The sequence below is a fragment of the Xenopus laevis genome, chromosome 1L (genome assembly GCF_017654675.1).
Source record: "Xenopus laevis strain J_2021 chromosome 1L, Xenopus_laevis_v10.1, whole genome shotgun sequence".
Classification (NCBI taxonomy): domain Eukaryota; kingdom Metazoa; phylum Chordata; class Amphibia; order Anura; family Pipidae; genus Xenopus; species Xenopus laevis.
Window position 1 is genome coordinate 187,441,624 of NC_054371.1, and position 23,371 is coordinate 187,464,994.

The 23,371-nt window shown below is 38.1% G+C and overlaps 1 protein-coding gene across 1 annotated transcript in view; it reads right to left on the bottom strand.

Annotated features, from left to right (window-relative positions):
• Nucleotides 1-6,056: 6,056 nt before the first annotated feature.
• ythdc2.L (YTH domain containing 2 L homeolog) overlaps nucleotides 6,057-23,371 on the bottom strand; it is a 51,402-nt gene continuing 34,087 nt past the window's right edge. The window contains exons 21-31 of the mRNA XM_018264331.2: nucleotides 22,629-22,901; nucleotides 21,547-21,673; nucleotides 21,214-21,419; nucleotides 20,593-20,788; nucleotides 19,558-19,670; nucleotides 17,933-18,222; nucleotides 17,142-17,298; nucleotides 15,812-16,015; nucleotides 12,710-12,892; nucleotides 12,149-12,265; nucleotides 6,057-8,850 (exon numbers count right to left, since the gene is read on the bottom strand). Of these exons, the coding sequence (XP_018119820.1) occupies nucleotides 12,179-12,265; nucleotides 12,710-12,892; nucleotides 15,812-16,015; nucleotides 17,142-17,298; nucleotides 17,933-18,222; nucleotides 19,558-19,670; nucleotides 20,593-20,788; nucleotides 21,214-21,419; nucleotides 21,547-21,673; nucleotides 22,629-22,901 (1,836 nt within the window). The 3' untranslated portion in view covers nucleotides 6,057-8,850; nucleotides 12,149-12,178. The remainder of the gene's footprint in view (nucleotides 8,851-12,148; nucleotides 12,266-12,709; nucleotides 12,893-15,811; nucleotides 16,016-17,141; nucleotides 17,299-17,932; nucleotides 18,223-19,557; nucleotides 19,671-20,592; nucleotides 20,789-21,213; nucleotides 21,420-21,546; nucleotides 21,674-22,628; nucleotides 22,902-23,371) is intronic.

Below are 23,371 nucleotides of genomic sequence, written 5' to 3' on the forward strand. Positions count from 1 at the left end.
TTGTTAGTTTAAACATTTGGTAGAAAAGGGTCTGGTGCAAGCTCAATTTAATCAGTTTAAAATACATGTATGTAAAATGTTGCTTCAGGCAAAAGCACAAAACCTAGGGCAAATCTGAATTGGGAAGATTTAAGTGTAGAGCAACTTTATTTCCTTGGCATCTCAGCATTAAAAGTATCTTGTTATAATTACACTTGATGGCCCCAAAACCAGAAAGAGACTACTCATCCCCTATCTTAAATGTTTCTGGACGTGAGTAAACCCATGTCCACATGAGGAGATGTACACTATTCCCAGACATAGGTTATTCACCAGCAGATCCTTCCAGCAGCACAAGGGCATCCATTCAGATTGGACAAATAGGAGGTTTCATCTTTAGGTGTAAAGACTTTCTTTCAAAAGGTGAGAGCAGTGACATTATGCGATTCTTTCCCTAAAGCATTTGTATTGGCGGAAACATTTGATAGTTTCGTGACAGGGTTTGGTGGATTGGGTTGGATTTTAAGAAAACAACTAAAATACAAATTTACTAAAATTCAATATTAGCACAAAGGGAATGTGGTTGCACTCTTACAGGCCTATTTAAAGGGATACTGTCATGGGAAAAAAATGTTTTTCAAAATGAATCCGTTAATAGTGCTGCTCCAGCAGAATTCTGCACTGAAATCCATTTCTCAAAAGAGCAAACAGATTCAATTTTGAAATCTGACAAGGGGCTAGACATATTGTCAATTTCCCAGCTGCCCCAAGTCATGTGACTTGTGCTCTGATAAACTTCAATCACTCTTTACTGCTGTACTGCAAATTAGAGTGATATCAACCCCCTCCCTTTTTCCCCCCAGCAGCCAAACAAAAGAACAATGAGAAGGTAACCAGATAGCAGCTCCCTAACACAAGATAACAGCTGCCTGGTAGATCTAAGAACAGCACTCAATAGTAAAAACCCATGTCCCACTGAGACACATTCAGTTACATTGAGAAGGAAAAACAGCATATTTCAATTCAAAATCGGGAGTCCATATAGTTAATCAGCCAGGCCCAAGGGACTCGCCCCAGTTCAGAAAGGCATTCAACTACAAAAAAATTTATATCAAAACGATATAAGTCCCAAGGCCTCTTCAAGTAAAAAATATAAATTTATTGTTATTCACATTAAAACAGTAGCTAGTACATACTACCCCACATACCCCACCTTACGCGTTTCGCACCCTCCGGCGCTTAGTCATAGGTGTATCTGTCAGTAGGCGGTCAGGTACAGAATTTAAACCCAAGTAATCCCGCCCCTTTTTTGTTTAAAACCAATCAAGGGTCACAGGCCCTAACTTTAAACTATTATATAACTGAAATGGTGCATACACCCTGTATAAAGCATTATGGGTTAACAAATACGAAGCAGGGATAACTGCCTGTGACCCTTGATTGGTTTTAAACAAAAAAGGGGCGGGATTACTTGGGTTTAAATTCTGTACCTGACCGCCTACTGACAGATACACCTATGACTAAGCGCCGGAGGGTGCGAAACGCGTAAGGTGGGGTATGTGGGGTAGTATGTACTAGCTACTGTTTTAATGTGAATAACAATAAATTAATATTTTTTACTTGAAGAGGCCTTGGGACTTATATCGTTTTTGATATAAATTTTTTTGTAAAGGAAAAACAGCAGCCTGCCAGAAAGCATTTCTCTCCTAAAGTGCAGGCACAAGTCACATGACCAGGGGCAGCTGGGAAATTGACAAAATGTCTAGCCCCATGTCAGATTTCAAAATTGAATATAAAAAAATCTGTTTGCTCTTTTGAGAAATGGATTTCAGTGCAGAATTCTGCTGGAGCAGCACTATTAACTGATGCGTTTTGAAAAAAACATGTTTTCCAATGACAGGATCCCTTTAAGATTGCTTAAGCTTTTTGGCTTGAGTGAGTTTTGGCACCTAAAAAAGTTTTCCTTCGTTCCAAAAGCCCGTTCAGGTAAAATTACATGGATTGCAGAGGTTTTTCAGCTTGAAACCCAACTTGAGCCCACTGTATAGTTCATGTTCCATATGTTAGAAAATGTATGGGGGAACCTGGTTACCCAAAAAAAGTTTAAAGGACTGTTTTAAGGACTTTTGCAGGCGATCACTCTGAAAAAAGGAAAAGACGTCAGCGTGTTTTGGACTAAAAAATATGATGTAAGTAACAGAAGATTGAGGAAGATCTCTGCACTCCAGAGCACTTTGTCTGGACTGAGCTGGTGAAGGAAAGTCTGGCGAAAGAGGTAACGTTCAGTAAAATCCGCATTTCATTGAATTTGCGCAGTTACGTCCATTCAACAGAGCAACAATTCGCCTGGTGATAGAGTGTGAATGACCGCTAGAGTCTGTCTCTTTTGCTAGGGAAGGGACGCCTGTGTCGTTAGTAAATTGGCGATGTTCCTGCGGGCGGTAACACTAGCGAATTGACGCTAGCGTTAGCAACTTTGCCCTCGAGTAAATCTGCCTCATGAAACACAAATAACTCTACTACTTATCTCAGTACCTTCAGTATAAGTTGCAGGAGTCACAGTTTTGAACAAAATCTCACGCCACAGATTTCTGCAGTTGCTGTTCAAAGCAGAACAAATGAAAGGGAAGGTGCCACCTGTAGTTTAGCTGACTGCTTGGAGTCCCCAGGGCATGTAAAGCTCTTTATAAATACTTCTAATAATAGAGACTGCTATGATTAACCCTGCAGGGTACTTTGGCAACTGCTCTGTATCAATTATACAAACATATGAGGTGGTATCGCATCACAGCATGCAATGAAAATGTTACAATTCATTTTACTGTAGGGGAGAAAAGCTTCAGAACTTTAAAAAAATTCCCCTTCGCAGCCAAGAAGAAACCATGGCCACCATTGCTCATCATTGTAACCTCTTCAAATAAGAGTATTTAGACTGTGTATTTGAGAACAAAGGTTCTTGCCAGTTTACCAGCATGATTAAACACAAGATACAGTATCCTACAATTTCACTATTGTTGCACTTTTCATTGATCTATCATTCTGCCACCCTAACTGATCCTACAGTCATTCCCAATTACAGTAATTATTTCAGTTACTTTTCCCCCATTCTCATGTCAGCTACAAGAAGGTTAAATTATTGTGATTTTCATAACAGCATGGAGCTTCAACTTCTGTTACATCCATATCATAGATGGTGTTGACGCTCCAAATATTGTATTCTGTGATTCATGGATGGTGAGGGATGGAGCTTTCACAAAAATGAGTTGTGAACTGGCCAGAACACATGGATGCATGGCGGAAAAAAAAATGTATTTCATTATTGACGGAGAAGGATTTAGGCAGCGTGCAATGACTCATCGGCATAGAAAGAAAAAACATTTCAGACAACTTCTAACAACAGAGTAAATGAGATATCAGGGAGAAGCAATACTCCATCATTAAACACATACTTCGGGGCCGATTGATCAAAAAATCCAGTTGGCGTTTTTCTTGGTTTAAAAAAAAAAAAGCAAGGATATTCCGAAAGCTGGAATAGTCCGAATTTATTAAAGGAAAAAACTAGAAAAGTCACCAGAAAAAAGATCGGCAAGTAAAAGCTGGCAAGGTTGTATAGAAGTCGAACAACTTTATTTATTTTCGCAGTTTTTTTAAAACATTCAAGATTTTCAGCCTAATTCATAATGAATGGGACAATGAGATTCTCGCTGGCATGTGACTTTTTTCCCCGACAAAAAAAATGGAATATTTTGTTGTGTTTTTTCTTAAGAGAAAAAAAGTTTTGTCTGTGATTTTTCTCACAGATTCATAATTTGATAAGTCTGCTCCTTAAAGGACAAGGAAAAAAAGTAGGCTAGAAATGTTGTACATTATGTTTTTGGCTTCTGTACCAGCCCCAGGCAACCAAAGCCCTTTAGCAGTAAAGATCTGTGTCTCCAAAGATGCCCCAGTAGCTCCCCATCTTCTTTTCTGCTGATTCACTGCACATGTTCTGTGCTGATGTCACTTACTGAGCTTAGGGACCCACTCACAATATACAATACACATAACTGTCACAGTATAAGGCTGATTAGTAATTAATATGAATAATTACTACATGGCAGCACAGAAACCAGTGCAATTAGCATCAGAATGTAATAATCAGCCCTGTAGCATCAGCTTATATTACAGACCAACCTCATTTTCTGCTTGATAATTTGCAACAACCCCTAAGCTTAGCTTCTCAACAGCTGCTCAGAGCCCACTGCACATGTGAGTGTCACAGACACTTTCCAAGATGGTGACCCCCTGTGACAAGTTCTGGATCATTGCTGCTATTGACAAGCTGAAACTTTAGGCTGGTGCAATGGGTTCAGTATATAAAACATTGCATTTTAAGCCCTATTCATTTTTAGGGTTTAGTTCTCCTTTAATCAGTTATTTAAGGTTTTACTGGTCTTTAAATAATGACCTGAATAATCATATTACAGGTATGGGACCTGTTAGCCAGAATGCCCACACTGGGTTTTCCAGACAATACAATACAAATTTTCATAATTTGGATCTTCATACCATAACTCATTCTCTTCCCTACCATACCATCAAATAAACCCAATAGGCCAAATTTAATTCAAACAAGGATTCATTATATCTTAGTTGGGATCAAGTACAAGGTATTGTTTTATTATTACAGAGAAAAGGGCAACCATTTTTAAAAATTTGGATTATTTTGATAAAACGTAATCTATGGGAGACGACCTTTCTGTAATTCAGAAATTTTTGGATACTGAGTTTCTGGATAACAGATCCCATACCTAGAATACACAGTAATTAATATATTGTTAAATATTTGATTAATATGCTTAGTATAGGGTATGTTCTTACTCTACTATTTGAATATTTTTACACGCCTCAAGAAACTCTTGGCACCTGAATGTGTCTCACTGGCTGCAATAGTCATTATGGGAACTGCAGTCGTGTTGCGACGCCTTCTATATTGTTTCTATGGTACATTATGGAGTCAGGACTAGCGGTGCAGGGAATATCGAAGGACTGAATCTCAGTAATTACTTTGTCATTCCTCTAAGGGTAATGGCACACAGTGCATCTTGTCGCCTACATCGAAATGCTGAATAAACCCTTCCATTGTTCATTGTTTTTAGGTGATAGCAATCCAGGAGTTTGGGGAGATGGTTCAGCCCAAGTGCTGGATATTTTAAGATGATGGAGCCTAATGTTCTCCTTCTATTCCCTACCACAATAAGGTGAGGACATCCCATAGCAACGATCTGTAGGCGCAATTAAAGGAGACATTTTGTGTAAAAAATAAGAATGTACCAGTGCGTTATACTCATTTAGATATAGAATTGTTATTAAAAAAAAGTAGTGTTTCGGGTTGATTTATTGAATATTTCTGCAAAAACCCTAATAATCCCTCCCTTCTCTTCCACTTCCTGAATTCCCAGGCTGTGCAGGGAAGCCAGAGGAACTCAGTTTACTGCACTGTAGGACAGGAACCAATCAGCAGCTAGCAGGACCTGATAGGGAACTGAAGCCTGTCTTTGTTTGAGTGACTGCAGGCCTTTCATTGGCTGTCCCCCTACTACTGTGCTTCTGGCCGTTAGGACACGCCCACCCCTCATTTGAAACAGGGACCAGTAAACATCTGTAGGGAGCTCCAATAAAGGGGCTATTTTTAAAGATATTAATTTTTAGCACCATGTAAAAGCAACACCATATGTTACTCACAATTGCCTACAAAATTAGGGTTTTTTCATTTATCCTGCAGTATGGGGCACATTTACTTAGCTCGAGTGAAAGAAAAATCGATCGACTATTCGATAGTCGAAGTACTGTCTCTTTAAAAAAAACTTCGACCACCTAAAACCTACCGAGCACCAATGTTAGCCTATGGGGAAGGTCCCCATAAGCTTTCGAAATATTTTTTTATCGAAGGAAAATCGTTAAATGCGGTAAATCCTTAGACGTCGAAGGATTTTACTTTGACGGTCGAATATCGAGGGTTAATTAACCCTTGATATTCGACCAATAGTAAATGTGCCCCTAAATGTCTCCTTAAAAAAAAAAAAACAAGCACACAATTTAATCTATTTGAGTTTATTTTATATATGTCTGTTAACATTGCAGATAAATGAAAACCATAGATAAAATGTATACAACTGTCAACAACAGAAGAATGGTGATAAGTAATACAACAATATAAACCCAGTGCATTAAAACAGGCCATTTTATTAATTGATTTTGCAATATATGCCTCTTGACTGATAGATAGTGCAGCCAACATGAACTTTGTTACACGCACAAAGCTTATGTTTAAATCCCCACACACATAAAATATCTTTCCTTATTCTGGCCAATTCCAGCTCATCTATTTTGACAAGTAAAAATAGTAAGTAGTCAAGCTGCCGACGTAAAGCTAGTTATTTAGATTGGTGGAGTGCATACAGAAACATTTCTATAAACTGTAGTGTTATCATCCCATTGAAATAATTCAAGGGCAAGTCAACTCCAAAGTAAAAATGTGCCTAATAAAAAAAAAAAGAATTCAAAGCAACTTTGCAATATACATTCAGTACAAATTTTCTATGGTTTTTATGTTAATTGTATACGTATTGATATTGAAATGAATAAATTGTTTGTCCGTTTCTATTCTCTACCCTGATGACTCAGACTGTTGATACAATGTAAGACAAGGCAGCTGATTAACAGACCTGACTTTGCTTAGAAGCTAAGCCATTTCCAACACTGTTTAAAAAGAACCAGGAGTTAAGCAAATGCTGTTTTTTAGTAGCATTTGTTTTTACACATTACTTTAACAGCACTGGCAATTTTTAATAAATGTATATTGAAAGTTACTTAGAACTGTGTTTTCTTTTATTAGGCAAATTTTTATTTTGGGGTTGACTTGCCCTTTAAGGAGCCCCATTTAAGAAAATAAAAAACAACTTCACACCTTCGCAAATATGTCTATGCCCAGCTATTGTGAAATGACATGTCCAGCTTCTGTGGTCAAATAGATACTGGGGGGTACAACATTCACTACAGCTGACGGCCTGTGGGTTCGACATCCCATTTCTGCATGCCAGAAAGACAAAGTGCATTGCTTATATTGTACTTCAAAGGCCTTAAAAGGTTTTCAAAGTAGGAGATTTATGTTAAAAGTGTATATAAAATAAACGATTAATATCTGGTAGATAGAAGTAGACTAAGCAGCATTGCCATTGGCCTTTATTTTCTTTAAAAAATGGGGGCAGGGGGGAATAACCCAATAATTTTAGAATAGTGCTGTATCAATTCTCTTAAAAGTGACTTTTAGGCAACTTTCCCTGGAAAAACCACTGTAAGAAAATTATACAGAATACAATAAACTCGGCATAAAAGAAATATGAACCAATGCACTGATCCTCTTTGCCAAAATTCTTTTGATTTCCAAAGACCTAATTGCCAATTCCAGTCAACAAGGACACAGGGAGATAAAGATTTACTCAAATAAGCACTGGTACTCACATTAGAATATCCTGGGGAAACAATATAAAGGTGATCCTTATAGACCGATTAAAAAAAAATATCAGAAATATCATGGCATATATGCACTTCTCTTTTAGGAGGAATGTTTAAGACTAAATGGGAACATAAGGCCATATAATATATAATAGGATTAAGGCCATGACTTGAAAACCATTGACACGCTATTGTATGCAAAGTTGCAAGTTATGTGACAGCTGGAGTGCACTGGGTGGCTGTCACACTGAAATGGTAGGATGGGGTAAAGAACTTGTTTCTTATAGGATGGGATGACGAATGTCAGTCTCGGACTGGTGGCCCTACAACCCAGCCAGGGTCCCACCACAGCCACAAAAATCCCACTCTCCCCTCCTTCCCCATGTGAATACATTTTTATCCTTACATCCGAAACTAGGGTCAGTGATGGGGCAGCAGAAATGGTTTGAGGCAGGGAGCGGGTCTGGGCCCACCAGGTTTTTTATTTTCCCAGTGTCCAGCCGGCCCAGTCTGACCCAGAGCATGCTACATTATTTATGCACATTGACAGGCTCTGTGATAGTCATAAGACAATCACAATCTCACAGGGCAGTTTAATAGTAGAATTAAATTACTTTTAATAGTAGAATTAAATTACAGGTTTAGGTAAATCTGGAGATTATTTTTAACAGTAAAAATACAATTCAAATGAATGATCACACAATATTACAGAAAAATGTAATTCAAACCTTAAGCATTCTTTCAGGTCACCATTGTTTTAAATATCTGTATCGACTTATAACTGTCAAACAGAACAGATTTTTAAAATTGTTATGAAACTCTGGAGAGATTTCATATTCATGTTTAACTTTATAAACTGCATGTAAAAAAATGTTAAAAATTGCAATTTACTAAATAACATTTACTAGTCTGCTAGAAGCAGACATCTGATTGGCTGTTTTGGATTTGGGACAACAAAAAATCTAAACCTATGTCATTCACTGGTCCAAGGCCCCCTTAATCCCAACCACCCAGGACTCAAGAGGCATCCCAGAGGAGAGGTTGTTCCCTGGAAGCTCCTTCTCCAAGTCATTCTCTTCATTTTAGTGTCCCACCTTTGAGCATTGGCTGCTGTACTTAAAGATAGCGTTACTAACGCAGGCTATGAGTAATATGTGGATCTATGCAATTCACTGTGTTAGTGTCATCTGTTCTAAAACCTCTCAAAGTGCATAAAATCGAATTGTGTGTTGCTAGCTCAAGTTTTAAAAGTGTGTATGCTATAGACAAATTAGTGCATGTGATTATTAAAGTCTTAAAGGAACCAGTCCTGAAGTGCTATATCCATAGATGCTTTGTGCATTGAGAATCCTCAGCACCTTCGATTACCGAAATCTGTTATAAAAAAAAAACAAATTTGTTATTAATTCAATATCAAGAAGTCATTTTCATTACCTATTTTATCTGCGAAACAGCTCATATTCCTATTAAAATAAGCGCTTTGTCTATGATCCAAAAAGAAAGGTGAAACCCCCAATTCCCACCAGTAGAAACGTTGCTTTTGGGTGCCCATCTCCAAATCTTCAGACACAGGGAGCGGATCATGGTATCAGTATATGGACTTTCACTCGAACACAACTCCAGTGTACAGGCCTAAAGTATACAAAAATCTTGGTACAGAGATAGCCTGATGTATTTTCTGGCACATAATCATAGGCACAAATGCCACATCTCTACACTTTACTTACTTTTGGCCTGTACGTTGGGGAGTTTTGCTCGAGTGCAAGTCCATTTGCTATTACTGTGTCTATGATATTGGGTTTAGGAAAGGTCAGACAGCAAATGTCAAAATAGTGTCGGAATGCCTTTTAAGGGAAAATATGTCCAAAAAGGCCTTTTTATACAGTTAAATAATATCATGACTCTTCTCAGTTATTATATGTGTATGGAGTAAGGCCAATACTCAGGCTCGTATAAAGTAGTAACCATCTGTAGCATCACCCAGAGCTATCTTTATAGAAGTGCCCACTCCAAGATATGTTTTGAAACTATGTCCCTACATCCCTTACAATGAAAGTAAAGTGGAGTGCAAAACGGGATATTTAAACTGCTGTTACTTTTAAAAGGTAAAACAAACACGTTACAGGATTAACTTGTAGCACCACACAAGGCAACCAGTTTAAAATGATGTCTGTGAAGGTTCTCATTCATCCAGGTCATGGTACAGCTATAGTAATAAGTCAAATCAACTGGACTTGCTGTATTTTCTTACACAGCAAGTCCAGTTGATTTGCCGTTTTACTATAGATACAGTTTAAAATTACTACTACTGTGGGAAATTCAAAAGGCAAAAGGGCACCCATTAGAGCACCATACATTAAACACTACAGTTGGCCACAACAAGAAGAATATGGGCGATTGGATAGAGTACAGCATTAATGTACCGATGTGGTCCTCCAAATCCAACAGGATTTTTAAGACCAGTTTATCGACATCTGAAATCAATCGGGGAAGTTCGTCGGAGGACCCAATACACTGCCCAAAAAGCTGCCTACTCAATCAGTTGACAGCTTATATCTGTCTGTATATGGGGTCTTTAGGGGGTTCTGTAATAAAAAGGCACTAAGTCAGCAACTTATTGATTGCTATGGGTTACAGCCCCTGGGTAAACTTAGTGCCTTTTATTACATATGGGGTTAAAGTGCTGTACTGATAAAGTGATGCACTGATGCAGTGCTAAGTGAAGTAATGGAGCCATAGGAACTAACTATTATCTCCATTCCAAAGTGCACTGGGGCTAAAAATAATTTGCTTCAGTTTTTTAATCAAGGTCACTAGAGAAATTAAGCCCTAGAGACCAGATAGAAAAAAACAGAATATAAACAAATTGCTAATTGTCTTATAATAGCTGTACACATCATCATTTGTCACACCTATAGAAAATGGACATCATCCAATGTAGTAGGGTAGAAAGGTTCTTGTCAGGTTATGAAAACTGCTTGCTTTATTATTTTCTCTAAGGAGTCCCTTAGACTTCTGTTTCCTAACTGTGGTTGAGCAGACAGACAGACGAATACAATAGAACCTGACTGCAGAGGATCACTGCAGTGCAACTAGCATAGAATGACTTCGTTACATAGTCTCCCAGACTGAAGGTAACAGCATTTACTTGACCACATACTGTATCTTACTTCAAAAGAAATAAAAGAACTGCGTGGGTTGCACTGGGCTGATCAGATTAAAAAAGCAGTCCTCTAAATGAGCTTTAGGACTTTTTTTTTTTAACATATCTCTGTTTATTGGTTTTCACTGTAAAGCTTACATGTTTCAACATTGAATAAAATAGGTAAAGTATCAGCATTGTATTACAAACAATATATTTTGACAGTTCACAAATCTGAGTACCTGACACAATGGGGCAAATTCACTAAGAATCGTAGCAACTTCGCCACACTTCGCCAGGCGTAGTTTCACCAGCGCTCCGCAAATTCACTAAAATCCGAAGTTGGCACAGGGGTAGCGTAAGGTTGCGAAGTTGCACTAGCGATGGTTAATTTGCATACGGCGCCAAATTCAAATTTCAATGGAGGAATACGTAGAATCACTACAAATGCCTGGGAAACCTTCAAAACATCAAATAACATTTTTTTTTTGCTCTACACATGTGCCCACTGTATATTTAAGTTGCCATGAGTTAGGAAATGTTGGGGGGAAGGAGGGGAGCCCCAAAAAAACATTTAGATCTTTTTCAGCCTATCACCCATAATATAGAAAAAACGCCAGCGTTTTTTGGGACTTAGAAAAAATTTGACCTTTTTTTGAAGCAATCCCTATCTACTCTATTGCGCTTCGCCTGGTCTAAGGTGGAGAAGGAAGTCTAGCGTAAAAGGTAGCGTTCAGTACACTGCGCGCGTTAGTGAATTTGCGTAGTTACGTCCGTAGCGAAAATTCGCCAGGCGTAAGGGTGCGAAGTAACACTAGCGAATTTACGCCAGCGTTCGTTAGTGAATTTGCGAAGTAACGAAAATGCCCAACGCTAGCGAATTGACGCTAGCGTTAGGCGCTTCGGCGCTTAGTGAATTTGGGTCAATGTTGATATATTGTTGCCCATAACTTTTAAACTAAAAAAAATAAAAATAAAATAAACATATTATACAAATGTGGCTTCATAACTTTTGTTCAATCTCAAATAGTTGGAGCTTTAGGACTTTTATAGCGAGACTCAGTCTTGCCAGTGTAGAATGTAAGAGACATTGGTATATGGGGTGTATGATCACTAAGCCTTAGTGCCTGTCAGACATGCGGGTGCTGGGATGATTTGGCAAACTGGGAGAACATTCTGAGCAAACTGTAAGGCTCTGTGGCTTGTGATGTATATTTCATATTTTATCTGCTTACACAAACATTTCACTAGGTTTTGGTATTCAGTCCTGAATGTTCAGTTCTTTGCAAGGCTCTTTCTATGTTTCTGTATTTCTACATTTGGTTAGTGAGCAGAAATGGATTCATTATTTAGAATATAAAGCAAACAGACAGTTTTTATTCTCCTCATTGCTTACACAGCTTTACGCTTCAGTTAAAATTACTTCTACAATCACAACCGATATACTTAAAATGTGCTGTTACTTTCCTTTAAAAGAAAAGCAATGACTTTGTAGCTAACCCTTTCTGTTTCCAAAGGCCAAATACTCACCGAATTCTGTAGCACCCAGTATTGACAGGATCACTGTGACAGAGGAATACTTTTGCTTGTCAAAAGAACTCTGTCCCACAACATAAGCAACTGTTCTCCAACAAGCGTCTCAAGTTCCTTGAAATATTAGAAAATATTATTAGCAGTGGAAAATGTATGTTGTAAAAGTGGAACAAATTCAAATGAAATAACAGAATGCCCAAAGATCCCCTGTATACAAGCTGCTTTACAGATTCAAAGAAATGAACAAAATAATGATAATCACTCTCATAATAATCAATAAATGAAATAGATACAAGGAGTTCACTATTTTTCTGTACACCTGATGGGATTCCAGATTTGGATTGTTGTATATATGGACTGTGTCTCATATAAAGTCACATCTATACTTTTTCCAAGTAATAAGGCCCATTAGGGAACCTACTGGCAAAACACTATGATGCCCTCCCATGCCTACAGGAATAATCTGACATTACCTGAGAAGTATAAATGTTCATTGACTGAGAAGTATAAATGTTATATTCAGAGGTCTTTGCCATAAACACAGGGTGCCAAACATACCTGTCCGTCACGACTGATTTGAACTTTTTTATTGTCATTCCAAGGGTTGAGCAAGTGATGAGCGTGCTGAAAAGGTAGGCTCTCTTTTCTTATCCATTCCACTTTAAAAACACCTCCAAGGCTTGTAGAGCCCCAGTCCTGACTTTTCTCTCGACCAATCTCTGAAGTCATTCTTGCAAAGCCCTGCAGCAAAATATTTGAACAAACAAGTTTTACCATGCAGCTGCAGTCAATCTCTATGACAAAAAGGTTCCATAACCCAAAGCTAAATATATTCAACACAAGTCTTGCCTTTTTGGAAAATACTAAAGAAAGGAACATTCTTACACATACTGTTGGTTACTTGTTTTGTACAAATGGTTTTGCTGCACTGTTAGTAAATCAGTTTACTCCTCTTCTGAAAAGCATGCACACCCCTGCGAACCTAACTGTTACTGGCTGTGGAGCCACAAACCAGTACACCAATGTTTCTAAACCGTTTTGTCGGAGGACCCAAATGACATTGTGGCATCAGCTCTGTGGTTTAGAACCAGTTATGCTTTTATTATTATTTTTTAGTGTCAAAATTAGATGTTATAAAAGGGATTATGGAGTTCCCCCTAAAAATGGAGATCCCAATTTTTTGGCCCTGGTACACAATGCCATTCAAATAAAACAAATAAGAAAAGCAAACTGACATTACTAAGATGCACAAAAGTCAAAATAAAAGTCAGGCTGCCCATAGGATTTAATAGAATTCTTTGTATCACATTATTTCCGATACAGCCTCCAAACCATGTGGTGTTTTGGCTAATCTATTACACAAGTTAAACAGCACCACCATAGTTCAATTACAGCTACATTTTTATAATCCTTTACCAGTCTCAAACTTAATTACATCTATGAATTTAAAGGAGGACTACTGTAAAATTATAGTATGTAAAATGCTAACAGAAAGTATGCATGACCTTCATTTTTTCCTCATGCATAGTTGTAGGTAGGTTTTAGTTAATGTCCTTTAAAAGAAGAACTGCCCAATGCAATTTCCCAAAACACTGAGTGTGCCACTATCCTTAATCCTGCAGCCCTGCTTGGCTATATCAAGTTTCACGTTTGATACTTTTATTGTAGAAAGAATTTAAAAGGGAGGGAGACAACATTTAACAAATTATGCATGATCAGAGTGATGGTTAGTTTTTTTTCCTTAAAGGGATCCTGTCATTGGAAAACATGTTTTTTTTCAAAACGCATCAGTTAATAGTGCTACTCCAGCAGAATTCTGCACTGAAATCCATTTCTCAAAAGAGCAAACAGATTTTTTTATATTCAATTTTGAAATCTGACATGGGGCTAGACATTTTGTCAATTTCCCAGCTGCCCCTGGTCATGTGACTTGTACCTGCACTTTAGGAGAGAAATGCTTTCTGGCAGGCTGCTGTTTTTCCTTCTCAATGTAACTGAAGGAGTCTCAGTGGGACATGGGTTTTTACTATTGAGTGTTCTTAGATCTACCAGGGAGCTGTTATCTTGTGTTAGGGAGCTGTTATATGGTTACTTTCCCATTGTTCTTTTGTTTGGCTGCTGGGGGGGAAAAGGGAAGGGGGGTGATATCACTCCAACTTGCAGTACAGCAGTTAAGAGTGATTGAAGTTTATCAGAACACAAGTCATATGACTTGGGGCAGCTGGGAAATTGACAATATTTCTAGCCCCATGTCAGATTTCAAAATTGAATATATAAAAATTGCACTTTTGAGAAATGGATTTCAGTGCAGAATTCTGCTGGAGCAGCACTATTTTCATTTTGAAAAAAATGCCTTTTCCCATGACAGTATCCCTTTAAAATCCCACTAGCTAGAAACATAAGATAGAAAAATCTTGTAGTAGATGTATTTAAGATGTTTGGCTAGATCATTGTGTAAGCTTTAGATTCATGGTTAGAAGACAAATAATGGGTAGACTTTTTTTTTTTTTTTTTTTAAACAGCACCACCAAACTTTTCTTATTTCTTAAAAGCCTTTATTAGTGCTTTAGGGCATGCCCTAAAGCACCAATAAAGGCTTTTAAGAAATAAGAAAAGTTTGGTGGTGCTGTTTGAAAAAAACGTCTATCCATTGTGATTCCAATGGAAAGTGGCCATTAAAGTAACGTGCAACGCCTCAACAAGATATTGACAATCGCTGTGCTGACTACTTGTTGCTAGAGAAGACAAATAATGTCCAAATGCAGGCCTAGACTTCCTAATGACACTGCATGTATAAGGTATGTATTTATTTATTCATTCATTCATTCATTCATGAGTAAGCCATGAGTCATGACATTTTAAAAACTCTCATGTTTAACATGTTGATTTTAACGCATCAAAGTTATCATCGTTCTAAAAAGCAAACTTCCATCTGGGTACTCGTTTCCTCCCAGAATCCAAAAGTATACAGGTAAGTAACACAATTTCTGACAAAATTGAATGGTGTAGCGCTGTACCATGAACTGAAGCTCTATGCTTAATTTGACCAAAGACTGATATTATCAAAATAATCATTTTTATATAGTAATGTAACAGGTTGGTGCTATATAATGTATAATGCAATAGGTTAGCTAGTGGACTATGTTTGGTCTCAGAGCTTACAGTCCAACATTCAGCTAAACAACCAGGACCTATGTAATGCACTGGAAGAGGAAAGTGAATGTGGTAGGGGTAGACCAGGTATTTCATGTCAGCACCATGATGCCCACTCATGCATGCATATTTTTCACCCCAATGGAGTGGAGTCCACGTTGTGAATATTTTGGAGCCAAGATGTTTCAGAGACTGAAGTCCCAGTATCAACTTTGGCCTGCTTTCTGGTTCCTGTTTGCTGGCTTCCTATTCTGTCTTTTGTACAACTACTGAAGCACAAACGCTGTTTGCTACAATGTGGCCTGTGTGCTGGTTATTGCACTGCTGCTTCTCCTCTAATGCACCTCAGTTTTGTTTCAATTCTCATGCTATTGTGTTTATAATAAGGTGTAAGAAACACTTCACCATCAAGTTCCTCATCAAATGACAGGATGAACGGTTATAGAAAGGTAGAGGAGTAGAAAAAGAAGCAACAGATACAATTAGGTCATTGCAAAGAAGTTTTACCTGAAAGTGTCCTGACCCTTGAACAGAGAATACCAAATAAACTGTGCTGCTCTCCCAAAAGGCTCTGTTCAATTTGCGCTCATTACTTGGTGTTGTGGACCATATTCCCTTCTGTTGTGAAATGTCAAGATTTCTAAGGTTGCTGCTTTTCATAATAAAGTATCGCACAGATATGATTGGTCTTGGCGATGGTGAGTTTGATTCCTGGAAAATGAAGCATGGGGAGATTAAAAGGAACTAATATTTACAGAAAGACAATGTTAACAGAGTAAAAAACTATACACTTATCAGCAGAAACAACCCCACATTCTGTAGCAACTGGTTCAGGATTCTTAATAAATGCTCTCTTGAATTGCTGCTTTTACAAAACTTGTATAAGCACCATGGTAGTACCAGGACTAAAAAATGTAAACATCACTTCAACATAATAAAGCCCTGTACTCAATGCCTGCCATATATGCACCTGTTTTTTTGCACTTTGCTCAATGAACTGTGTTGACCCAAGTACCTAAGGCCCACAGACTCAAAAATTACAAACCATGTAATTTAAAGAACATTGATAGTTCTGCTAGTCCTCTGACACTGATCTTGTTACCCCCACTACTGCATCAAGTACCCCTTTTTTGGGATAGCCATAAGTCTACATGCAGCCTTGTGAGACACAAAAGAAACTGAAAAAAGTAACATCACCAAAACCAAAACATAATTTTTAACCAGATACTACTTTCAATAACAATTACATTTCCATGTAGTTGCCTAGAATTATATTTTCCTTAAATGATTTCTTAACAAACTGTTTCAGGTAGAGATCCATTCAAGCAAGGTCCTGTGCACATTCAAAACCCAAATTTGGTATGCTAAAAGATATGATATTTACACTGCCCCATAACCTGAGACTTTGAGGATAGGTCCTTGTGCTCTAGAAGCAGTGCAGAAAATAGAGATATTTCTTTCAATAGTAAATACATTGGGTGGACATCTTGGAAACTCTTGCAAGTTATCATATTTCATGTTTAGCATTAACATTTGGTTCTGATTCACTCCAAAAATACCACTGTGAAAGAATTTAAAAAATATCTTCACCTAATACTAAGTAGAACTTTCCTAGCAAAATGTATCCATTATTGATAATCATAAAACATGGTGAATGGTCTGACCGTAATCTTCAGCAGAAATTGTATTTCTGAGGCTTAATGAACCTCTTTATGCTGCACGGTGTACATGACCTTGCAAACTGTTGAATTCAAAAACCCTTAAGTTACCCAGCAAAAGATTCAGTTTCCAGCACTGTGTGCTCTCTTTACATTTATTAATTAGATTTTTAAGATACCTTTGCAGAGGATGGAGGGGAAGGACTTGCACAGGGGCTGGGGTGGCTCGAGTAATCCAATAATTTGCATTTCACCGACGACTGATCAGTTTTGTCTTCAGGCCGTTTATATTTTGCCTGCAGAGTGAAGGCTTGTGATGGAGACTTTAAAGCAATGCTGCAATGGGAAAAATAACTTTTATTTTAAATGCTCATTAAAAACAGAAGGAACTCTTTATTACAGTTCACAGATGGTGACAACTTACCTGTTTGGGTTGACCTGCAAAAGGGGAACAACAGTTTATGATAATAAAGTTAGATAAATAAGGTTTATCTTGCAAGACGTTTGTGCTACATATAATGTTAAGTTCAGATATCTGTGTGTCTAATTGCGTACTTAATTGGTAAGTATAACTTGATTTCAATGTAATAGACATTCAGGAGCCATTAGCTACATTTTCATGAACCGTAGTTCTATTTTTGCAGGTCAACGCAAACAGGCAAGTCATTACCATCTTTCTCAATAGTGAGAAGAAACACAGTTAACGCTTTCTATAATTAATGTATTATTATTATAGCAGTCCTATTTCATACACATATGCTGAAACATAGTCTGCAGATGGATGAAACTGATCATACTTTTGCAGCTATGAACCTTGTTGCCAGCATATTCACAAAAATAGCTGGTTGCAAGATGCATTCACCTCTATTTGGCTTGCATGGGTAAATTACATTCTCCAAAGCAAGCATGGTCCAGTAACTAAGCCCTACCAAAAGATTTTAAGGCTTGTGATACACTGCTTTAGCTGTACCTGTCTAAACCGGATGGATCCTCTAATGACTCTGCTTCTGCGAAACTCTTTTGGCTATTGTTAATTCTCCCAGAAGTTAATGGGAGGTCTTCACAAGACATTGGTCTTGGTCTTTGTCCAATCCCAGAAGGTTGCTGCAAACCAGACGATTGCTCTTCTGTGTTTAGAACGGCTATAATTGCTCTAATGGTTGCTTCATCGACTTGAGACCAAGGCTTTGATGGTGCTCGAATTCGTCTAAGAAATAAGCTGTACCATTTTTGCCGAAGTTGAAATAGGAGTCCAGCAGCCTACAAGTAAATGACAGGTGTATGAGATATCTTAATGTAATATATAGTCCCCCATTCTCTACGCCATAATCTGCCTTCTAAGGACTAAAGGTTCACTTTCATTATTTTAGATGCCTTACACAGATAAAAATCAAACCACGTAGAATTTTACCTATATTACCACAAACATCTCCTAATCAAAACTATGGATATCGCTGCTATTTTGCATACTGAACGTTCCACACTGCCATCTGGCCACATATAGAATAAAGCACTGCTTAGCCTTAGCACAATTCTTATGAAGCAGACTGAATTTGTGCAAAATTTTATTAATTTTAACTGATTTGCTGTATCAGTTCAAGGGTACTAGTCTAGTTAAAGCAGCACCAACATGTTTATTCCCAGATGACTATCACTGGCTGGGCAGATATGCAGTAAAGTAAAACTGGAACTTAGATGTCAAAAGCCCTTTTTTCCTCTACTGTGCTTGCCCAAAGCAGATGGAAGACTGAAATTGTGGCACAGTGCTCATCCTCTGTGTTTTTGATCTTGAACCTCGTGCCCAAGAATAGCGTTCCTCTTTTCTGAAAGTAGCACTGGCAAGTGGTACTAGTCTTATGGACACAGCACCAACACAGCACCAACATTTTTAGTCCCAGGCGTCTACCCTTGGCTGAGCAGATGTGCAGTAGAATAAAATTAGAACTTCCAAAAAGCCATTTTAGCTTAACAATTATAATCGCTGGGGGGGTTAAATGACATGTAAACCCTCCACAAAAAATGAAATGAAATCAGTGAACAGCCTCTCTGCGATATTTAACATGTCCTTTAACAATTGGCAAAGACTTTCCTTGTGCTTTAAAAATATTAACTAAAAAAAAAATGTAAAAACCTTAGGCTATTTATAAAAGATATTTGAGATTTCAGTAATATGATGGTTCTTACGCCTGCAAGAAGCAACAGAGCTCTTATAAATGTGATCAGTGGCTCAGATAATCCTTTCCTTGGTATATGTCCCATTTCAGTATCACATGATTTATGTACAAATAAATGAATATGAAAAGGATAATTTATGAATGCATGGCACTGTGCAAAAAGCAATCTTCAGATGCAAATCGCCATATATTCTACCCAAAATGCAATAAAAGCATTATTGGGTGCAGCACTTATTGATACAATCGGCTGCGGGAATCCTGGATTACCATCACTATTTGGGTGGTGGCTCCTGGGTTCTCTCAGTGTCTTTTAAAAAAGGGTGTCAATAAGTGCAAAATTTATGAACATATTAGTGTGACTGCACTTGTGTCTGCATTCGAAAATGATCCTTGAAATCTTATAGGGCTGCAACAAACCTACCTCAGGATCCAATCTGAAATGCAACCAGTCATCCAGTTTTAGTGCTGCTAGAATGGCCATGTTCCTGTCCTCCATTTCACTGTCACTACTGTCATTTGGTATGCCATCGCCAACTAAAAATTATTAAACAGGAGCAGAAAGGCAGTTAAGTGTCAGAGATGCCCACAAGTAGGTTTAAAGAAAAAAAAAGCATTTATTTTTTACACAGCCTACATTATATCATGCATCACTCAGTTTTCAAAATTTTCTTTTGTGAATTTAAACACAGAAAAAATACACAGTACCAGTAGCATAGTGCTCCCTAGTGCGATTTTCTGGCCAAAATAGTATTGTTTTGCCCCAACTGGAGTACAAATGATAGGCATCCTTTAAAGCTTTTCAGCTGAAGAAGCTGCACAGAACAGTCAACAAAGAATGCTGAATTATTTTCCTTTCTCTGCTTTTTTGATTATAACGATTGCATTGATGCTAGGGATGCACCGAATCCAGGATTGGGTTCGGGATTTGGCCTTTTTCAGCAGGATTCAGATTCGGCCGAACCGAATCCGAATTTGCATATGCAAATTAGGGACGGTGAGGGAAATCGCATGACTTTTTGTCACAAAACAAGGAAATAAAAATGTTTCCCCTTCCCATCCCTAATTTGCATATGCAAATTAGGATTCAGTTCGGTATTCGGCCGAATCTTCGCAAAGGATTATGGGGTTCGGCCGAATCCAAAATAGTAGATTCGGTGCATCCCTAATTAATGCATATATTTGATTATAATTTTGATTGATATGGCCAAACACTTAACCAAAACCCCCCCCCCACAAAAAATTGTCACATTCGATTGTCCAGGGTTTGATACATAATTTTTAAGATTTGAATTCTGTTCAGCTAAGCACTGTGGATTCAGCCAAAATTTGAACCATGCAAAAGGTACTAAGGTTTGACATGAAAGCCAGAGTTCAGTGCTTCCCTATATTTGTTCAATACGCAGAACTTAGAAGCTGTCAACATCATTAGTACAATTAGTACCTTTTTGAGTCCTACCTTGGAAAGAAGATGGTTCCTGCAAAGCATTGCTAGGAAGTCTTGCAGGTCCTGCAAATAACACTGCGGTCACTGGAGTAACCACTGAACAGCACTTAATATTTGCAATTCTATGAGAACGGGTCATCTCATCATACACAAGCCAGTCTGTAGGTAGGGCTTGAACAGCTTCTGCCTGGCAATTTGCAGAAGGGATCTGTTTTTTGGAGAAAAAAAAAAATATGTTTACAATTCTTACAATTCCCTGTAGAATTTCATTCCACCAGGCGTATAAGAACCATCTGTGAGGTTCAATAAAATTCTCCAACTCTAGACAGATAATCCATAGAAGAAAAATGTACAAAACAAAGGTTCACAAGAAATACAATACAGAGAGGGATGTATACCCATAGTGTGAAACTGTATACAGGTATAGGATCGATTATCTAGAATGCTTGCTCTGGTTTTGAATCACCATACCTTAAATCTGCAAAAAATAATTTGAACATTAAATATACACAGTAGCATTGCTTTGCTACCAAAATGGATTCAGGCAACTTAGGTACCATAAAGTACAAGATACTATTTTATTATAACACAGAAAAAATAAGGCAAATGCAAATATTGCTTTCTCACATTTACCTTTTTGTACTGTGGCTGGCTTAATACAGAAGCAGGATGGAACCTCACGCGCTTTTCCTTTACACCAGTTAGTACCATATTTTCTCTATCCACATGTATTAAGTTTGGATACATGCCAGCCAACAGGGCAGCCTTTACCACAGCCCAATTTTCAGAGTTTGTATTAACATCCCGTATATCTCCACCTCCACGAGCCCTAACAAACCCTAAAAAAAAAAAATACAAATAAGCAGCAATAAAATATTTTGACTCAACCAGAAGCATATAATTGTATGACCCAGAAAGGTATAGAATTGACTTTCTATAGAATACATCCTTATGTCTTGACTCTACCTGAAGCTCTAAGCTGACCCAGGAGCTGTGTCCTCAGTCCGATGATAATTTCCATTGTGGCCTGAGAGAGAAAATTCTTCTCACAAAATGCCCTTTCCCATCCATCACTTTTTGCTTTCTGCCATGCCTGTGTGGTTTGAGAAAACATTTATAACACAGAAATTTCAAGTTAAAACATTTTATATAAATGTACATTACTTTAAAAATTCTTCACTTCTCTATCAGATATCATATAGGCATTATGCTATATAGGCATGCTAAAGTGACCCTGACACCTGGTATACATGTGCACAATTATGCACCTTTTAACTGTTAACAAAAAACAACCTATTTATTATGTTAACTATTTCCTTGGTTATTACTTCTATAAGGAGGTGTCAGGGATATAAAAAATGAAAAAATTAAACACAGCAGCTCAGGCACTGCTGGATGGGTTGCACTACCAGCAAGAGTTAAGGGGAAAGCCAAGCATTCCAATCAAAGAGCAAACAATGCTTACAACGGGCTAACAAAATTAAGAACTATTACAGTGTGTAATGGAAGCTGTTTGCTGAGCCACGTCTGTATTTAATATAGATTTGACCTGTCCCTTCAGACCTAGTTTTCAGATTACGTACAGTACCTCTGTATGGGCCCCTGCTCCGATTTTTGGACAGGTTTGAAAATCCCATCAAGCGGTTATCAACGCATCAATGCGGTCCTCCCCTGATGGACCAGCATAGACACCCATTATGATGCAATCGCTGAGCCGGGGTACCAAGCGATTACATAGGGCAAAATGGCGCATGCTTAATTCCAGTGCTGGGGCAAGTTATTGTCGAAGAATGATTCCTTTGTAACAGTGAGCACAATACCACTTACAACTACCAACTGGAATTTCTAATTGATCAGCTGTAACAATTATTCAGGTTAAATCAAGCACTGCACTTTTAACTGAAAACAAGAGTAGGCCTGGGGCTGAAAGACTTTAAAGTCAAAAGTCAAGAATCACAGTCCATATATACATGAGTCGGCATTGAAGCACCCTCACGCTAACAAAATATACATAAACATGGGGGGGAGTAATTGTTGGCAGTTCCTACCTGGAAAGCTCTGAGTAGAGCCATATGATCACTGAATGTTCCTGCTGTAAATCTCTTTCTGCACAACATGGCGGCACGTTTCTGAGAGGCTTGGCTAGGCAAGACAAATGGATCCCGGTAGGCCAAAGTACAGGCTATAGTCAAAATTGGATCCAGGCACTTCAAAATTACTGAACAAAGCACCATTTTCCCAAGGTGGGGCTCTACTGGCAGGTCTGCCAAATGATAACCAATTTCTGTCAAATCTTCCCAATTATCCATGGCATCTATAGTCTGAAGACAAAAGCAGTTGAGAAAATGTACATTAAACAGGTAATTACCCAAGTAATTATTTGTAGCACATTCACACAACATAAAATATGTCAAATAAGTGTTTGAATCGAAGTTCGCATTAAAGGAGAACTAAAGTTATAATCACTGGGGGTGGCGACATTTTAGGCACCTCTATGATTTGATATCCTAGATCAATGCTCCTGTTACCAGAAAACTGCACTGACCCAGGGTATTTCTGTAGAAGCTGAAGCTACCTGCTTTTGAGGTGGCAGTAGCTCTACACAGGGGCGTAACTATAGAGGAAGCAGACCCTGCGGTTGCAGGGGGGCCTAGGAGTGTAGGGGGCCCAGTGAGACCCCAATTTTAATATATCTTGGTAAAATAGGCCAACTTATAAATATTTTGGGGCCCTAAATTGAATTTGCTAGGGGCCCAGTAACAACTAGTTACGCCACTGGCTCTACAGTTCC